Source organism: Pygocentrus nattereri, chromosome 28 (assembly GCF_015220715.1).
Source record: "Pygocentrus nattereri isolate fPygNat1 chromosome 28, fPygNat1.pri, whole genome shotgun sequence".
In the NCBI taxonomy this organism is placed as follows: Eukaryota; Metazoa; Chordata; class Actinopteri; order Characiformes; family Serrasalmidae; genus Pygocentrus; species Pygocentrus nattereri.
In genome coordinates this window covers 23,056,011-23,075,218 of record NC_051238.1, presented here as the reverse complement: position 1 = coordinate 23,075,218, position 19,208 = coordinate 23,056,011, and the positions used below count along the sequence as shown (strand labels likewise).

The following is a 19,208-nucleotide window of genomic DNA, read 5'->3' as shown; positions in this document are numbered from 1 at the left end:
AAGTAAGCGGCAAGGCAGAAAACCAACATTGAATGCCGAAGACCTTTGATCCCTCAGGCAGCTCTGCATTAAAAATGGACATCATTCTGTAACGGATATTCCCACATGGGCTCAGGAACACTTCAGAAAACCACTGTCAGTGAACACTGTGAACAGTGAACGTCGCTCCATCTACAAGTGCAAGTTAAAACTCTGCCATGCAAAGCGAAAGCGACATATCAAAAACACCCAGAAACACCGCCGGCTTCTCTGGGCCTGAGCTCATCTGAGATGGACTGACTCAAAGTGGAAAAGTGTCCTGTGGTCTGACGAGTCCACATTTCAAACTGTTTTCGGAAATCAGGGACGTCGTGTCCTCTGGGCCAAAGAGGAAAAGGACTGTTTGGATTGTTATCAGCGCAAAGTTCAAAAGCCAGCATCTCTGATGGTGTGGGGGTGTTTAGTGCCCATGGCATGGGTAACCTGCACATCTGTGAAGGCACCATTAATGCTGAAAGGTACATACAGGTTTTGGAGCAACATCTGCTGCCATCCAAGCAGCGTCTTTTTCAGGGATGTCCTGCTTATTTCAGCAAGACAATGCCAAGCCACATTCTGCACGTGTTACAACAGCGTGGCTCCGTAGTAAAAGAGTTCAGGTACTAGACTGGCCTGCCTGCAGTCCAGACCGTCTCCCATTGAAAATGTTTGGCACATTATGAAGCGCAAAATACGACAAGGGAGACCCCGGACTGTTGAGCAACTGAAGCTGTACATCAAGCAAGAATGGGAAAGAATTCCACCTACAAAGCTTCAACAATCAGTGTCCTCAGTTCCCAAACGCTTATTGAGTGTTGTTAAAAGGAAAGGTGATGTAACACAGTGGTAAACACGCCCCTGTCCCAACTTCTTTGGAACGTGTTGCAGGCATCAAATTCAAAATGAGTGAATATTTGCAAAAAACAATAAAGTTTATCCGTTGGAACATTAAATATCTTGTCCTTGTAGTGTATTCAGTTGAATATAGGTTGAAAAGGATTTGCAAATCATCGTATTCTGTTGTTATTTATGTTTTACACAACGTCCCAACTTCACTGGAATTGGGGTTGTAAAAGCAAAATCTGATATTACCACTGAACCAAACCTCTCGAACAACATGTTTCTGAGTGAAATGTTAAAAAAAAGTTTTAAAAGTTTTTTTAAAAAAAGTTTTAAAAAGTTGTCTTCTACAGAGAACACAATTCTGCACATTTTAACTCATAATTACCATTTATTTGTATAATGTAACATATTTGACATGCAATTTTTGCATTAAGAGTGTTGGTAGAAAAGTACAGAGAAGGTCAGAAGGAGCTACATTGTGTCTTTGTGGATCTAGAGAAGGCATATGATAGGGTGCCAAGAGAGGAACTGTGGTACTGTATGAGGAAGTCAGGTGTAGCTGAAAAGTATGTTAGGGTGGTGCAGGACATGTATGAGGACAGTGAGACAGTGGTGAGGTGTGCAGTTGGAGTGACAAATGGTTTCAAGGTGAAGGTCGGGTTACATCAGGGATCAGCTTTGAGTCCCTTCTTGTTTGCAATGGTGATGGACAGGCTGACAGATGAGGTCAGGCAGGAGGCTCCATGGACCATGATGTTTGCAGATGACATTGTAATCTGTGGTGAGAGTAGAGAGCAGGTGGAAGAGAATCTGGAGAGGTGGAGGTTTGCACTGGAGAGGTCAGTAGAGACAAGACAGTAGAGACAAGTAGAGACAAGACAGAATACATGTGTGTGAATGAGAGGGAGGCAGGTGGAAAGGTGAAGATGCAAGGAGTAGAGGTCGTAAAGGTGGATGACTTCAAATATCTTGGGTCAACCATCCAGAGCAATGGACAGTGTAGAAAAGAGGTGAAGAAGAGGGTGCAGGCAGGATGGAGTGGGTGGAGACGGGTGTCAGGGCTGATGTGTGACAGAAGGATAGCAGCAAGAGTGAAAGGGAAGGTTTACAAGACAGCAGTGCGTCCTGCTATGATGTATGGTGTGGACACTGTGGCTCTGTCTAAAAGATAGGAGGCTGAGCTGGAGGTGGCGGAGATGAAGATGCTGAGATTTTCGTTGGGAGTGACAAGGCTGGACAAGATTAGAAATGAGCAGATCAGAGGGACAGTGAAGGTGGAGCAGTTTGGAGATAAAGCCAGAGAGGCCAGGTTGAGATGGTTTGGACATGTGTTGAGGAGGAATAGTGGATATATTGGGCAAAGAATGTTGGAGATGGAGGTGCCGGGTAGAAGGAGAAGAGGTAGACCTCAGAGAAGGTTTATGGATGTAGTGAAGGTGGACATGGAGATGGCTGGTGTGAAAGTAGAGGAGGCAATGGATAGGGCAAGATGGAGGCAGATGATCCGCTGTGGCGACCCCTAAAGGGAGCAGCCGAAAGAAGAAGAAGAACATATTTGACATATTTAAAATGTTTACAAAATGTGGTCTGTACAAAAAATATCGCACATTTTGTGTTTTATTTTTTTCCTCCCAATATATTAAAGCTAAAAAAAGTAAATATATGAATAATATAAATGAAAAATGCTATATTTAAGATACTGTAGTTACCTGTTACCTGTAGAAGATATGTTAACTTATTTTCACAAAACATGACATTTTATGAGGAGTGTTAAAACGTATTTGTACGACTGTACATAACATGAGCATTAAAGCAAGATAATGTAGCTTTTTATTAACAATAATACCTTAAAATAACAGTTTTAAAATCATTTTGATGGTACATTGACTTTCAAGAGAGAGAATCGCATCTCTGTCACTGCCACTCCAGGCCAAATCTCCTGCTAGAGTGCTATGTAACTTTGGAGGAGTAGGCACAAGACCTCTCACAAAACCTACGTAATGCTTTACAGCAGCACATCAAACACCAACAACTGTGGGTCTTCAGCTAGATATAAGACAAGGCTAGTGTGACTACCCAATTTGAACCAAAAACTTAATTTGGACTACACGTGTGCAAAAAAGGTATGTAATTTCTGATTTCTGATTATTTATGAAGGCCTGTAACATAGGCTATAACCATATCTGTGTCATCTCTGTCTCAAAAAGTTTTGTAGTTTTTCCAGATGCCAAAATCATCTTACCTCAGGCCCATTCCAGGCTAGCATGCAAAGAAATAAAATCATCTCACGGAAAAACGTTTGCTCGTCTTTCTCAGTTGCATGCCAAATAAGCCATGAAAGTTTGCAACCTTCAGTAATAAAATCCTGTAATATTACTTCACCTTGTAAGCTGACGTGTATAGCTGTTCTAAGTGACATGCATATTTATTACAGTGTAAAACTGTAAGGAGACCCCAAGAGCAAAAAATACTAATTTCTGCATAATACTGCTTGAAATAACACAGTGCATCTATCTAGCGCAGGGATACTGTAGACCATCAAGATAAAAAGTTGACACAAATCGACATGCTATACGCTAATCCTCAATTTGATGCCTGCAACATTTTCCAAGAAAGTTTCCAAAAAAGGGACAGTGGTGATGTGAGAGACTTGTGAAACAGGTGAATAGGCAACAGGTGATGCTATCAAGTCTGAGTTGAAAAGGAGCATTCACAAATGGCTTAGTCACCACTCTGAGAAAAATGCATGAAAAAAATAGTCCATCAGTTTAAGAACAACATTTCTCAGTGCATGACCCTAAGGAATTTAGGGATTTCACCATCTCAAGTCCATGTCAAGCAGGCATATGGATGCTACAGATTACACACACACACACACACACACACACACACACACACACACACACACATATATATATATATATATATATATATATATATATATATATATATATATATATATGAAGGAGACAGTGGACCCCAAGAGCAAAAAATACCAATTCTCACATACTTTAAATACAGGTCAAAATGGTTTTGCAAATCATTGCTTACATTATTTACATTTTTCTTACTGTCCCAACTTTTTTGGAATTGGGTTTTCTTAACCTACTTGTTCAGACCTCAACTTGATTTGAGGTGCATTTACTTCACAGTATCATCATAGAGGGAAACCAGATTTCTAGAGCAGGAGTCTTCAACGCAGGCAGCGCAGTGGCATGGTGGTTAGTGCTGTTGCCTCGCAGCAAGGAGGGCCTGGGTTCGGGAAAGATGATGGTGGACAGTAACACTGCCATGGCTGTGGTGAGAGCACACAACAGAGAACATCTAGAGAGGTCATGTGCTAAAAGAACATAACATCTCAGTAGCAGAGCACAGACAGTTTTACCACAGTTAAATATATATAAAAACAGAAAAAAATTTGTTTTGATCTGAAAATGACAAGAAGTTGCATGTAGTAATACTGACATCTACTGGATATATTGCATATTCAGCATTTACTTTTACCAGCATGTAAAATTTTGCTCTGTTGTTGTTGTTATGCCTGCTTTTCTGTGTCCAGTGCTATGTTGTGAAGTTCCTGACATTAAAGTAAACAATGGAGGTACTTTGTAGTTCTATTGAATTCCCATTGAAATGTTGTGATGCGATTCAGGTCATTCAAGTCAAGACGTCTCTAAAGTATATTTGAACGGTGAAAAAAGTGACAAAAATTGTTTATGTAGTTAAACAGGTTCAGTTTTTCAACAACTATGTATTTACATCAGATAATTCACACCTATATTATTTTAATTATTGGGGTGGATTTAATGTTTTGAAGAATTTAAGCAATTCACAGCAAGAGCCTTCAAAAACATTTAATCACTTTAATTGAACACTCCCTTGAGTCTATACTCAAACTTCAAAAACATACTACATATATAAACACGTAAAAATATGTAAATGTAAATATGAGTCTTATTGTGCTGAAGCTTGCTTTCCTACTTTGTGGTCAAAAAATAAATTTGTTCCATTTTACACTCGCACTGATCAAATTTATTTTGAAGCATATATTTTATTTAGGTTGCAAAGTTTTCTGGTTCAAACAAAGTTTGTAGATTTCACTTAAGTCTGTGCTAGTAGGGAAAGATAAACTCTCTGTATGCGCAGTGAACTTACACTTCATTAGTAAACCAACTTTGCTGTTCTACAATTACTCCATCTGTTTCTCTGCATACCTTTCACCATGTTCTTCAAAGGTCAGGACACCCACAGGACCACTAAGTTACAGAGAAGAGGTTGAATGTTGAATGGTGAAGCTCCACACCATGACAAGCCACTCCATGATTATTGAAGCTAAAAATACTTTTTAAATCACCCAAATTGCATCCAAGTGGCTTGTTTGTCTTTAGGCTCCAACCAGCAACTTCCATTAAGAGGCCTGTCAGTTTTAAGGCGCCAATTCCAACGTCTTTCTGTAGTTGTAAAGTAAAAAGGTTTCTTTAACGTAAATACAAGAGCAGCATTCATTTGTCGGTTTTATTATCAGATTACGTGTTTAAAAGCCTGGCTAAGTCGTATTCGACACGACACTGGCTGTTAATTCAGCTATTATGTTTTATTTATTTATTGTCTGGGAGTGGGCAAGGCACCTCTGTAGGAATGCTCAGTTGCACATGCGCAGAGATCACCCCCTAAGGCTGCTTCTTGCACCGGGGGCGCTGTTTTGAGTGTGTGGGGGGGTGCAGAATCTCGCTTTCCCCCCAGTTTTCACTCTTAAAGTGTTTTATATTTGCCTTTCACGGCTATCAGCGCCACATTAACTGCAGATTTGTGTCTAGCAATGAAGAAAAGAGCCTCATTGCGGCGGGCAGCACTGTAAACTGCGTTACTACGCGATTCACACCTCCTGTAAGTAGATTTGTATTTATAGCAGTTGCTTTTTGCATGGAACTGACGAGATGCTTCAAGTGCGCACACATTATGCACGTTTCCTTCGCAGTTTGGACTTGCCTGCATGGCCAGCTTAGTCCTGAGTACTAAAGACAAGTTTCTGGGCTCTGGGCTCAGCCACGCCGTTCACCTCGGTGGCAGCTTTGTGGTGGTGAGACATGTAAACACAATGGCAGTCAAAGGGTTGTGCTGTTAACCTGCCGAAGAAAAGCTGCATGTTTTACCAGCCCTTTTCCTTTTCTGAAGAAACAGAAGGTCTTCAGACGACATTTCTGTACCTCTTTAATTTAGCTATTTTCTTCCACTTCAAAGGTGAATGCAAACAGATGCTGCACTCCTTAAAAGATTCAGTACATGAGGTCTATAAATGTTTTTTTTGCATGCTGAAATAGCTCTTTAGAAAGATAGAGAATATGTCTTATATGGGTCTGTGAAGCACCAAAACGTTTTCTTCGATGCCAAACCTGTGTCTCATTCTCCATCAGTCTGAAGAACCATTTCACCAGGCAAAGAAGAAGTAAAGCTTGAAAAGGTTCTATATAGAGCTCCTGGTTCCAACTAGAACTATTCCTTCACTAAGTAGTGCAAGGCAATGTTTTAAAGCACAAAGTGCTAAAATTATTTTTATTTTTAACAAGTCTTTCCATTAGTTTACCCTTCAAATATTCTTAAAAATGTACATTTTCAATCATTTCCTTCATGTTTCCAGGCTGCTGAGTCAGAAGAAGCTGATCTTCAAGTCTGGCATGCATCACTGAAAGAATGAACAGGTCTGGGAAGATTTCCGGTCACCACCACCGCACCAGAGGAGGTGAGTAGACTAAACAGGTCTTGGTACAGTTGATCAAGAGCCTCATAATGTTGAATGTATTTTTTTTTTTTGTTTGTTTGTTTGTTTGTAAAAATATCGACGATGGCATTCCCATTTCAAATGGTTTCGATAAAAATAAAATGTCTACGGGACCCCTGAAAGTATTTAATAGAACATCTGTTCTGCAATTACAGCAAATGCTGACACGTCGGTGAGCAGGCCTAAGATGAAAAAAAAAGGTTCACATAAGTAAGTATCTATTAACAGTCACGGTACAGTGTTGCTTTTAGAAAGCACACAGATTTTCTGTGTTATCATCCTCCTTATCACATGACCATGAATCTTTCTTCAGAAAAAAAGCCCTCAGAACATTCAGCAATCAAGAAAAATATTCACAGTTATGAATATGGAAATTATTGCATATCTAGGCAATAGAAAAGTGTTTGATTTTGAGAGCAGAGGCTGTAAATTGTGCAATTTGTTGCATGCACAGTTTGCATTAATTAATCTGTAGTTAAGGGATTTGTTTTAAGATGACAAGTCTTTATCCTCGTCATTGGTCACTTTCTGACCCCAGGACCAATGTTGGCTGGATAGTTTTAGTAGATTTTTAGTTAGTTTTTCTGTCAGCTTCTCAGCAGCACTGAAGTATTGCACCTGATACACTAATTGGCCATTTTGTTCACAGTGTAGGTACAAGGTTGGAGTAGCTAATAAACCTTTGTAAGTTCTTGCTTTCACAAACTTACAAAACTCCAACACTAAAGCCACAGGGCCAAAACCATATAAGCATAAAAATAATGAATAATAAGATTTAAATTAAGCTTTACAGTTTAGTCAAAAAGTAAAAAAAACCCTAAACATCTCTGGATCTAATGTGGATTAAAGGTAATAAAAACCTTGTTAAAATGTATTTGCACTGGTTGCCAAATTCATGTCTACAAACTGCTGGCTGTTCAACGTTGCTTGCAGATAACATACAGACAAACAAATGTCTATAGAGTTAGTTTTGAACATGGTTCCTTAAAGAGCCATTAAAGTTAGATTAGGAGAAAAAAAGTTATGATTCGCCTTTTAAATTAGACGTCATTTGTCTTCTTTTTGTGTTAGGCATAAACACAGGCATCATGTGGGTCCTAGCATCCCGGTTACTCCACCTAGACGAAATATTGTTGGCTGCAGGATAAAACACAAATGGAAAGAAAATTGTTACAGTCCTATATCACATTGGAGTGGGACAGTCCTAGACCAAGTTGCAGTAAACCCTTCTCTCTACCTCATCAAGTATGATGGCTTTGACTGTGTATATGGCCTGGAGATTCTTAGAGATGAGAGGGTTCAAGATCTTGAAATCTTACCCGACAAAATCGGTAAGTGCTTTGAAAAACTGTCTAACAAAAAAAGATTTGACAATATTGGAGCATATTATATTAGAACTGAATTGATGATTCCTTCCTGTTTTTGTACAAGTGTGCGACTGTTAGGAAGTCTAAAGAACTGACGTCATGTAAACGTTCTATGAGAATGAAAAGATTTTCCTAAAACTGTAGATCCACGCCACTTTAATAAGTAAATTAATTTGTGTCATTCTTATTTCAAAATGCAGTTTTCACTGTTAAAATGCTCTTGCTGTTGGGTATTAAAAGCAGCGTTACCTCTGTCTGCAGCCTCCTATCGAGAAAGTGACACTCGTCTAGCTGAGATGATCTTGGGTCGGGCTGTGGAGCACCAGTTTGAGATGGGTGATGGATCAAAGAATGGCTGGAGGGGGCTAGTGCTTGCCACAGCACCCATGATGCCCACATGGTTTTTCATTACCTATGAGAAAGACCCTGTACTTTACTTGTATCAGCTTCTAGAAGACTACAAAGAGGGTGACCTTCGCATACTTCCAGACTCAGGTGAGTGAATGGGCATTATGCTATTCAAATTAAGCAGTGAGCAAATTACTGTGGTGTCTGTAGTCTCCTCTTGCTAAAATTTGTTATGAATGAGTTTTTTACAATTTTTGTAAAATTGATGGAGAAACAGTTATTCAGAGTAGTTTGGTGTGAAATGGTTCACGCTAGACACTCAGATGTCTTTACAGTACACTCTCAGGGAAAAAAGGTTACTGTCACTGGGCCAGTACCCCTCTTGTCACTGTGGTGGTACCCTCAGGTGTACATCCCAGTACCTTTAGTCAGGGAACATAATTTTACCATAGCCCATTGAAATGATATTTTCTAAGTTGTATTGACTCCCGTCTCGTCTCTAGGCTTTTATTTTAATGTTCTGATTTAAAACATTTGGTTATGTAAAGGTATAAATATCTACTTTTCCACTAGGAAAAACTCATGTAAGGTGCACCACTGGACCTTAAAACCACTGTTATACCTTTGAGGGTGCTCTTACATTGTTTGTACCTTGATGAATGAATCACGTACCTGCATAGTATGTTTATTTCTAACAGTGTAGTGGTAATAGAAACCATGGGATCTGATGTCTACAGAGCTAAAATAGCCGTCCAAAACCACCAGCGAACCTGTGTGTGTTTTCTGAGTTTTCATATGTAATGCTGATAATGGTAAAATAGTGACAAGAAATCTTTGAGGATTGTGCTGTATAAAGCCAAAACTTTATCTCAAAACTGTGCTGAAACTATGTCTCTGGCGTCAGGTACTGTATCTGTAATTTTCATTGAATTTTTTAATCTGTAGAGATATTAAACTCTGGTGTACTCTCACCACCACTGTGAACAATTCTGTCTTGATAAAGTTTCTGTAGAATTTCGCATCAGACAACTCTGAATGGCTTTGTTTACACCTTAACAATTGAATTATGCATAAATGTAGAAAACCCTCCAATTTGCCTCCATGTTTTAGATGACCCTGTTAAAGCTATGGAGCCAGGTGAAGTTGTTGAGAGCCTTGTTGGAAAGCAAGTGGAGTATGTGAAAGAGGATGGCCAGCAGAGGATTGGCACAGTTATCCATCAGGTTAAGGCCAAGCCGTCGGTGTACTTTATTAAGTTTGAAGATGACTATCACATTTATGTATATGATATGGTTTGATCTCGTGTAATGTGATCTTGTGGTTTTATATCATTGCTGTATTGTGCAGGGATTCAAAATTTTCCACTTGTCCATTATTTTCCATTTGTCGGTTAAGACCAGCGTTAAAGTTTGGCTCTCATTTCTAAATTGTATGTACAGAAAATGTATTTAGAGTTTGTAGTTCAGTTCACTGTTGGCAGGTGTTACTAAATCACTAAACCACTTTTTCTCATGTCAGTTTACACAATGCTTGACGGATGTTGCCTAATCTCATACTGTGTTCACATTCCGTGATTGTACAAGTTTTATATGCATGCATGCAGGCAGCGCCGTGATGGCCTGTTTCTACGTCTTATCAATATTTAGTTAAGAAAGCTCCATATGTCCTTTTTTGGGTATTGATCCTTTTGCTTGCATTTGTTAAATTATTTCTTTTTTCTTTTTTTGAAATATAACATGCCTTTAAACTGGAAATACTGCTGCCTTCTTCAGAGCATGGACAGACTTTTTTTTCCATTAAAGAAAACTGATTCCCAAACTATGAGGGACTTCAAGAGTGTGTGTGTGTGTTTTGATATGTACATATATGTGTGTGTGTCCAGTCTTACCCGCAAAGGTCCCGTGTGGCTATGGGTTTTCATTTGCAGCAGAGCACACATGATGATGATTGTTTAAAGACTGAGACTGACATTAAACAAGTGGAATTAGGTGTACTCTTCTTGCTTGAAATGAAAACCTGCACCCACACAGGCCTGCTGTGGATAAGATTAGACAACTTGAGATGGGATACAAGTCTTGAGTAAAACTTGCCTTTTACAAAAATAAGAGTAAGTATTCTTTCAGTCAGCATTACTGGCTTCAAGTAGTTTAAAAACATTGCCAAGCTGGTTCATGTTTTTTGTGAGCCTTTGAATCTGGTTTCTGTCAAGGCCAAAACTGAGCATGGGAATTCTGGGCTTGGTCCACTTTTTAAATAAAAATAGTTGCTTCTGGGCAGTCTTGTAGGACATGCATAAAGCGTGAACTCTATTGCAAAAACAGATTTTTTTGGACAGCACTCCTTAAATGTCTCCAATCGTTTGTGAAATCCTATCCAGTCATATTTGTAAATAATAGGTAATAATGTAGGAAAAGGGTACCCACTAATCACACTCTGAGGGTTATATATACATAGCATAAGTAACTTCTTTGACAGTCAGGACATGTCAAAATCCTCTGAGCCATATATGTGCGAAACAACTCTGCTTTCATAGTTTTAAAGAGGGAGGAGTTTGTTTGTAGAAGGCAGAACAGAGCATGCACTGAGCAGAGCTCTGAGGCCTCATGGGTACCACACAGCAAATTAACCCAAATACATGCTTGTGGAAACAGTCATACAGGAAAGCTGTTCAGGTAGCCTCACTGTCAGTGCTATGCATGGGATATTGGTAGTAAAGATGGGATATGTGCTGTCTAACAGTGCAGTTTGTGAAAGAGAGGACAAGGTGAGTGTATGTTTCTTAACTATGCTTAGATTTTGAATGGTTTGACATCAATGCAGATAATCATACAAGATATCAATGTCATTCAGAGTGGTCTCATGTTAAATGGTGCATTATAGACAAACTGGTTTCTTCACAGAGGTGGTGATGTCTTCAACACAGAGCTATTTTATTTACTATCCAAAATCATCTGTGTCTTTTCATATCGCTGCTGTCTAAACAAAGCCTTGTATCTGCATTTTGGTCATGTTGTACTTTTTTACTGCAGTTGAAAATGCCAGCTGCACTTTAGAATATGCTACAATTTGGTGATAAATAGGCCAATAGAAAAGCTCCAAAATGACTAGTTCCATTAACTTCCATGTAAAGTTAGGTATGTTTGCTTTTTACCGAAACTGTAAGGTTAAAGTTTTGGAAATACAAGATTACGCTCTGACAGCAGCAATATGTAACGTTCATAATGACATTTTGGGGCTGTTTTGAGGGACGTCTTTGGGGATTTTTAGCTGTACAGTGCTCTGCTTGTACCTTGCCATCGTGCCAACATATAAATTGTACATTTCAGCCCAAAATCTTAAAGCTATAGTAAAAATTCTCAGTTATCTGGAAGTATAATATAATTATAGTATAATTCATAACTTGTTATGTGATGTTAAAAGCTTAATATTATTAATATTAGAGACATTAAAGATTTCAGTCTGATTTCTCTCGCCAACACTGTGATCATTTCTGATGATTTCCAAGTTTCTCTAGAATGGAGCATTTCATTTTTTGTCCTACATCTTGGATCCAGTTAAGAAAAATAGCCTAAAACCTAGATATGGGAAATCAAGGTAAACTCTAGATAGTCTATGGAGGCCCTGAAGGGGCATGTGGTGTATTTTTTAATATAAAAATCTGCTGAGCACCATTTTTATGTGGTGAGTACCTGACACTAAAAGGTGCACACCAGATACTAAACAATGTGGCAAGCACCAGATATTATACTTTTAAAAAAAGGTACCACATCTGTATCTGGTGCCCAACTAATAGTATTGGGTCCTCGCCACATAGTACCAGGTGCTCACCTGATAATGTCGGGTGCTCTCCACATAATAACTTGCTCATCTTATAGTATTGAGTGCATAATGCGCTACATAGTATCAGATGCTCATCTGTTAATATTTGGTGCTCACCACTTAGTATCTAGTGCTCAAAAATTCTTTACCTAAAAAATATACACCGCACATCCAGGGCCTTCGTAATAGCCATGTAGCTGCCTTGGTAACTGGAGCTTTTAGCTCATTGTCCTGCTCATCTGTTTAGTGATTTCTGTCCTTTGGGTAATCCATTCTCTCCATTGTAATGATGATTTGAAGACAGTAACCTAGGCTGGACAATATGGCAAAAACAGTATATGATTGTACTTCAAGACATTTTTGTGAATCATGATATATTTAGTTTGTCCGAGATCTAAAAAGTTGGAACAGAGAAAATAAAAATGAAAAATCTTATGTTTCACAAACTTTAAGAATATCAAGAATTTCAATTAAACGAATTATACTAATACACATGATATGCTCAGAAAAATGTATTGTAACATAATTTATCACAATAACAGTAACATATATTGCTCATATATATCATATTGCCCACTGCTACAGTTACCATAGTTTTACATACGATTTTTGACTTGATAGCCGTAACATTAGCTTTGGAGATATTTTAGTTATTCTGGAGATAAAAGAAAAACATTTAAAAACATTTTTGACCTTCATGATTCCTCAGACTGGCACAGATTAAGCATGATCACAAATGATTTAGTGATGGTTACTTTTTCACATTTCCTTTTTTGGAGTGTCCTTTTAACATGTAAATACACCTGTTATACAATTGCTTCTTCATTGGCAAGATACAGGGTGACCCATGTGAATGAGCAGGTTACGTTGGCACTGAATGCTGAATAACAGTATAGTCAAAGTTCCAAATATATGCTATTAAACATCACTGATGTATTTTTTTCCACTTTAGTTGAACCCTTGATGATGTGGACAGAAGATGCTTAAGGACATAAACTTTGAAGCACAGAAATGAACCAAAATGTGTTAAATGAGTACTAAGTAAACATCAGCCGGTAATCAAAACTACTGTAACTTTAGTGATTTAAAATAGAAATAAACCACATTTCACTTACTGCACAGATCCAGGTTGGAGAAGACCCCGAACTAGCTTGGTAGAACTCCGTGCAGTCATGCTGAAGAGGTGGTCTCTTGCCATGGTGGTCCGTAGGGGACTTATGCTTATGGTGACATTCTGCTTCGTGTCCCTCCTGTATTTCCTGACCTGCAGACCTCATGGAAACCAAAAGCACCAAATGTTCAAAGGGCCAGTGGATGATACGAAGTACCAGACTTTGCTGCAAGAACACGAGGAGCAATATCACCACTATGCCACCAGCCTCACAAAGCAAATCTTCCAATTGAAGAAGGCTCTCCAAGAAAGGAGAAGACAGCTGCAGAAGTCTTTGGAACAGGCTGCTGTAATGCTTCCATTGAAGTTGGACGAACTGGGGCAGAAGAGCAACTCTGAGCTTGAAGTGTTCTTCAACAGGCAGCTAGACTGTGCAGAAATTCATCTAGGCACAAATCTACCAAATGAGCATGCTCTGGTGCCATTTGAGACCTTTACTCTTCACAGTGTATATCAGCTCGAGACAGGGCTTGCACGGCACCCTGTGCAAAGAGCTCTTCGGAAGGACCTGGGTGGGGCATTAGAAGCCGCCCTACACATCCTAAATGATCCTCAGAAAAGGAACAACTCTCAGTACCATAGGATATACTCTCCTCGGGACTTCTTTGAGGGTGAGGTTACCTTAACAGCTGTTTTGCCTCAATGTTTTCCCAGACTCAGTTTGATCTACATTAATGTTCTTTTCTTTGGTTTTGAATTGTACTAGGAATTTTTCGCACAGAACAAGATAAGGGGACACTGTATGATCTCACATTCAGAGATAATACTTCCCTGGACTTCAGGAGGCTACTCTTCTTTCGTCCATTTGCGCCTTTGATGAAAGTGACAGAAGAAATAATTGACACATCTAACATGCTAATAAACATAATTGTGCCATTGGCCGAGAAGGTGGACTCATTCAGACAATTCATGCACAATTTCAGGTGGGAATAACTTTTTATTTAAAATTATATTCTAGGTTTTCATGTAATATTTTCTTGTGGTACTCTAAAGTACAGTGCCGTACAAAGGCAGGGGCATAGCAGAGTAGCCAAACCTCTAGTAGGGTGGAGTTTTTTCTTTCCCTGCAAGAACTGGACCTTTTAAGTATAAACAGAGGGCATCTTATGTAGGTCATGTAGCCTTTGACTTGGTGCAGTTATTACATGGACCTCATTTACATTACATTATTTGTGCACTTACACCATCATTATCATTATTCCACCACCATAATTTCCATTCATTCCATTCTTTCATATCACTGTTTGAGACAACAGATTATTTCTCACACAAACACACACACACATTTTCTATTTATTGAACTAGCACAAAAACTAGAGTTAAAATAGACCCATGTGCTTGCAGAGAGCTTCGGATTCCTTTTTTGTTGTTTTCTATGACCTTTGCTGACTGCACTAATAAATAATTTATTAATAACGAATTTAGTTGTCAGTAGGGTATTTTGCCAAAACGGGCCCCCAACCCTGCTTGGCTTTGGCCCTAAAAGCTGTTATGTGCTTCATGTGCTTGATGAACACTTCCAACATTTAACGTCCTCTCCTTTGGTCACAGGGAAGTTTGCATTCGGCAAAATGAAAGAGTTCATCTGACTGTGGTGTTTTTTGGAACACATAAAAAGGATGAAGTGAGAGGAATTATAGATGCCACTGCAAGGTAACACATGATTACTGGACCTTTGTACTGCATATACAAGATGGTGAAATGGGCAAAAAATGTTGTTTGATTTTTGTTGAAAGGACAAAACATAGCCTGACTGGGGCTTTCTGAGGAATGGACTGAAAACCTGTGGACTGTGATGTTTAATTCTGCTTTTTAAACAGGAAAATGAGATCCAGGAACTTCACTCTAATACATCTAAATGAGAAGTTTTCCAGAGGGAGAGGTTTAGACATGGGAGCTCGGGCCTGGAAGAAGAGCAATGTCCTGCTTTTTTTCTGTGATGTGGATGTACATTTTACTGCAGAGTTCCTCTACTCCTGCCGCATGAATGCCCAACCTGGTAAGAATCTGGAAAAATCACATAATCTGTATAAAATGTAAGCTGTTGATTTAACATTTAATGTGTAATGTTATAATGTAGCATGATGATTAAACTCCATTATAACATCTATGCATCTAAATGGAATGTGATTTCTTTGCTTCATTAAATAACTGATATGATGATGTTGGTGGACAGTTTGTTGTTGCATCTTATAGGTAAAAGAGTCTTCTATCCCATACTGTTCAACCAGTACAACCCAGAAGTCATATATGGTGAACATAACATACCTCCAGTTGATAAACAGCTGGTGAGAATTTTTTCCTTACAGATTCAGAGTTAATAAATAATAAAATAAGTTGAACAGAAGCTGTTATTATGTGAATCATAATGTGAGTTTTGCTCTCTCTGTTTCATCTCAACAGGTAATCAGTAAAAGTACGGGATTCTGGCACGACTTTTCGTTTGGGATGACATGTCAGTATAGGTCCGATTTTGTCAACATAGGTAATAAATGCTTATATTTAAGAGACCCTTATTAGTCCCACAACAGGGAAATTTCACCTCCACATTTAACCCATCCGTGAAGTGAAACACCACACACACTCTAGTGAACACACACACTAGGGGGCAGTGAGCACACTTGCCCAGAGCGGTGGGCAGCCCAATCCGCAGCGCCCGGGGAGCAGTTGGGGGTTAGGTGTCTTGCTCAAGGACACCTCAGTCATGGACTGTCGCCACATTTGTTTCTTTTGTTTCCAACTTATAAAAGTCCTACAGATATTTGTGATGAAATTTGATGAAATTTGTTTGTTATTAAAACCATTAAGTGAGAGTCAACCAAAATGAGCTGCCAGGTATCATCTCACTGCAGCTATATAGTATCGGTTCTAACCTGTTACTGTTATGTCCAGTTTTTCAAAAAATGACACATCAAGTCGTGTTAACTTTTATGATGTGTTGACTCGCAAAATAGTGGCAGATTAAAATACACTACTTTTTTGATATTACACATTATTACCTGTAGGACCTTTTACAATCAAATGTTACAATAGCAACATATTTAAGCACCGTGTACAGCATTGGTAAACATTATCTCACTGACTCACACATTCTGTCCCTTTTCGAAAGGAGGCTTCGAGTCCAGTATAAAAAGCTGGGGAAAGGAAGACTTGCACCTCTACCGAAAATATCTTCACAGCAATCTCATGGTAGTGCGGGCCCCTTCACGAGGACTCTTCCATATGTGGCACGAGAAAGTTTGTGCAGAAGACTTACCGACAGAATCATTTAAAATGTGCATGCAGTCCAAAGCTATGACTGAGGCCTCCCACAGCCAGATCGGGGAGCTCTTATTTCACCAGGAAATAGAGAGTCATCTACACAGACACAACCTCAGTGATAATTAAGGCACATGAGCACAATGTTCTGTTTTGTTGTGCTCAAATGTATTCTTGAGATACCTCAATATCATCATTTGTTTTTGTTTTGCAGAATGATTTAAAATGTTGACAGAATCTGGAAATTGTGCTTTGGTATATTGGATAGTACATCATCTCAGCCACATTACAAAGCAAACTACACTCTTATATGGCTCTTCAAGGGTTCTTTAGAAAAGTCAATGGTTCTATGCAGAACCATGAACAGTCAAAGGACCATTTGCTTGATTAGGAGGTTTATCAATAAAGGTTCTTTAGATTGATGAAGGACGTGCGGTAGATGGTTCTATATAGCACCCTTCTTCTATTGCTGAAATGTCAAGCTTCTAATGGCAGAAGAACACTTTTCAGTGCTGTATAGAACCCTTTTCAAAAAAATTTTCAATCAACCTGAAGAACACATTCACGATGTAAAGAAAGTTATTTGAATGTTCTTTAGGTTATATGTCGTTCCATATAGAACCATTGTCTTTACTAAAGAACCCTTGAACAACCATCTTTTTTAGGAGTGTAGAGAGAACCAGAGATCTCCGCTCCCGGTCCTGGAAAACTACAATCTAACGCCCCTGACTCAAAATTTCATGAATATTATGGAAGTCTGTTTTATAACACTTAAACGTTGTTATATAACACTTTAACGAGTTGAATTAATCTGTCTAAATGATATTGTCCCTTGGTAACAAAATTTCTGTGAGGGATTACAGATACAACACTGAACTCTGTACATCCTGTCTTGATTTTTTTATTCGTATTTTTCTATTTAAAACTTAAAACTTTTTAAAGATACACAATCCTTAAGGCAATTGTACTTTTGAGCTGCTTTTCCTATACTTGATGGTTATTACTGGTTGTTTTAACTGTTTTGATGGACACATATATATATACATTATATATATATATATATATATATATATATATATATATATATATATGATAGTGAATGATAACTTCGCAAATTAACAAATAAAGAAGATCCTTTAAACTTTTTAAAACTACTTTTAAGCACTGTAAGCAGTACCTGTAAGACAGGAATCTTATTCGCAAATGGCCTGTGTGGCTGCAGGTTCTCATTCTGACAAAGCAGGAGCTCCACTGCATGAAGACTGAGACCAAATGATTAAACAAGTGGAATTAGGTGTGTTGCCGCTTCATTGAAATGAAAACCTTCATCCACCCTTCCACCCATCCGCCCTTCTTGCATAAGGTTGGACACTCTTGCTCTAAAACATGTCATAAGCAGTACATCTGAAGATGGCCATAATTGGCTATGAGGACTTGAGGTCTAGACCAGTGTTTCTAAACCCTGGAATCCTGAGGCCCCACTTTTCTTCACATTTTAGGTTTCCTTGCTTCTGTATGCCAATTTTAAATCAGTAATGGCTTGTTAATGAGCCGATTAGTCGGATCAGGTGTGTTGGGAGCAGATAAAGCACTAAAATGTGCAGAGCAGTGGGCCTCTGTGAGCAGGGTTGATACTGTGGCCTATGTGGAAAAGATTATATTGCAAGACTATGAAATCAGCAGTGACACAACTAATTCTCCCCTGACCTCAACTGTGTTCTCAGCTGGGGTTTGCCTATAGATCTGAGTATATATACTACGTTTAGCTCTGCATGAGACACTATGGCTTTTAACACTCAGAGCTAGAGCAATGAAATAAATGGGAACATTTACATGAGAATAAATGATATATATATGTCGATTTTTACAGCCACCAAATTTAGTTCTTTAGACTGCTGTTAATGTTGTTAACTAACTAAATAAAGAATGTCAGTCTATATTTAGTGAGTAGTCTTAGTGATAACTTCATCTTGTCTTAGCAGGAACACCACTGTTATCTTAATAAGAGACCGGTAGAATTCCTCTGTTTTAACAAGGTAACTTGATTTACTTAGGCAATAAAAATGCTTACAACTGATTTTATGTTTGGATCGTTCTACTGAATTGGTTTAAAGTCAAAGCTGTGTAAGCGCTGTCTTACATACATGGTTAATGCAAAGTCAGTACCATTCATTCAGTTCATGCACATATCTATTTGTTAAAACTACATACAAATGAAAATATATAATGATAAACACAAACAAATGCATTTAAAAATATATATTTCATAAATACATTTTTGGCCATTTTCATACATTACAAAAATATATTTGAAAAATATATTAGGAAAATACAAGTGAAATATATTTTTTAAAATATATTGCCGACACTTAATTTGGTTGATCCTCTATAGATGCTTTGTAAATCACTGTTGTCGGAAGGAAACCTCATATCTCCGTTTTGAACGTTTTTCAGTTTTTGACATCATTTGAAAAATGGTTTTTACATTGTACATAAATTTCATGATAAATAGACCAAAACAATTTACCCAAAATTACTCGGAAAAAAAGAAAAGTACGTTTTTCCTTCTCCTGTAAAGTTGTCATTTTGGAGATATGAGGTTTTC

General features: G+C 38.3%; 1 protein-coding gene across 2 annotated transcripts; it reads left to right on the top strand.

Annotated features, from left to right (window-relative positions):
- Positions 1–5,522: 5,522 nt before the first annotated feature.
- Positions 5,523–17,577, top strand: LOC108430302 (spindlin-W-like). 2 transcript variants are annotated; one of them, XM_017702719.2, is made up of 12 exons: positions 5,523–5,748; positions 6,500–6,601; positions 6,796–6,850; positions 7,712–7,971; positions 8,269–8,502; positions 13,297–13,956; positions 14,052–14,268; positions 14,897–14,998; positions 15,166–15,344; positions 15,542–15,633; positions 15,749–15,830; positions 16,455–17,577. In XM_017702719.2, the coding sequence occupies exons 2-12, from the start codon at positions 6,553–6,555 to the stop codon at positions 16,730–16,732; spliced, it is 2,208 nt and encodes a 735-aa protein (XP_017558208.1). In that variant the 5' UTR covers positions 5,523–5,748; positions 6,500–6,552; the 3' UTR covers positions 16,733–17,577. The 2 variants fall into 2 exon arrangements, with proteins under 2 accessions (XP_017558208.1, XP_037391602.1); XM_037535705.1 differs by lacking the exons at positions 13,297–13,956; positions 14,052–14,268; positions 14,897–14,998; ... (2 more) ...; positions 15,749–15,830; positions 16,455–17,577 and adding an exon at positions 9,466–10,189.
- The last annotated feature ends 1,631 nt before the right edge of the window (positions 17,578–19,208 follow it).

What these genes read in the sequence shown, in the direction of transcription:
- LOC108430302 (XM_017702719.2), top strand. Translation starts at nt 6,553, where the DNA reads ATGAACAGGTCTGGGAAGATTTCCGGTCACCACCACCGCACCAGAGGA. An exon ending in CCACCACCGCACCAGAGGAG is followed by an intron (nt 6,602 to 6,795) that starts GTGAGTAGACTA and finishes CTGCAATTACAG; the next exon opens with CAAATGCTGACACGTCGGTG. An exon ending in AATCTTACCCGACAAAATCG is followed by an intron (nt 7,972 to 8,268) that starts GTAAGTGCTTTG and finishes CTCTGTCTGCAG; the next exon opens with CCTCCTATCGAGAAAGTGAC.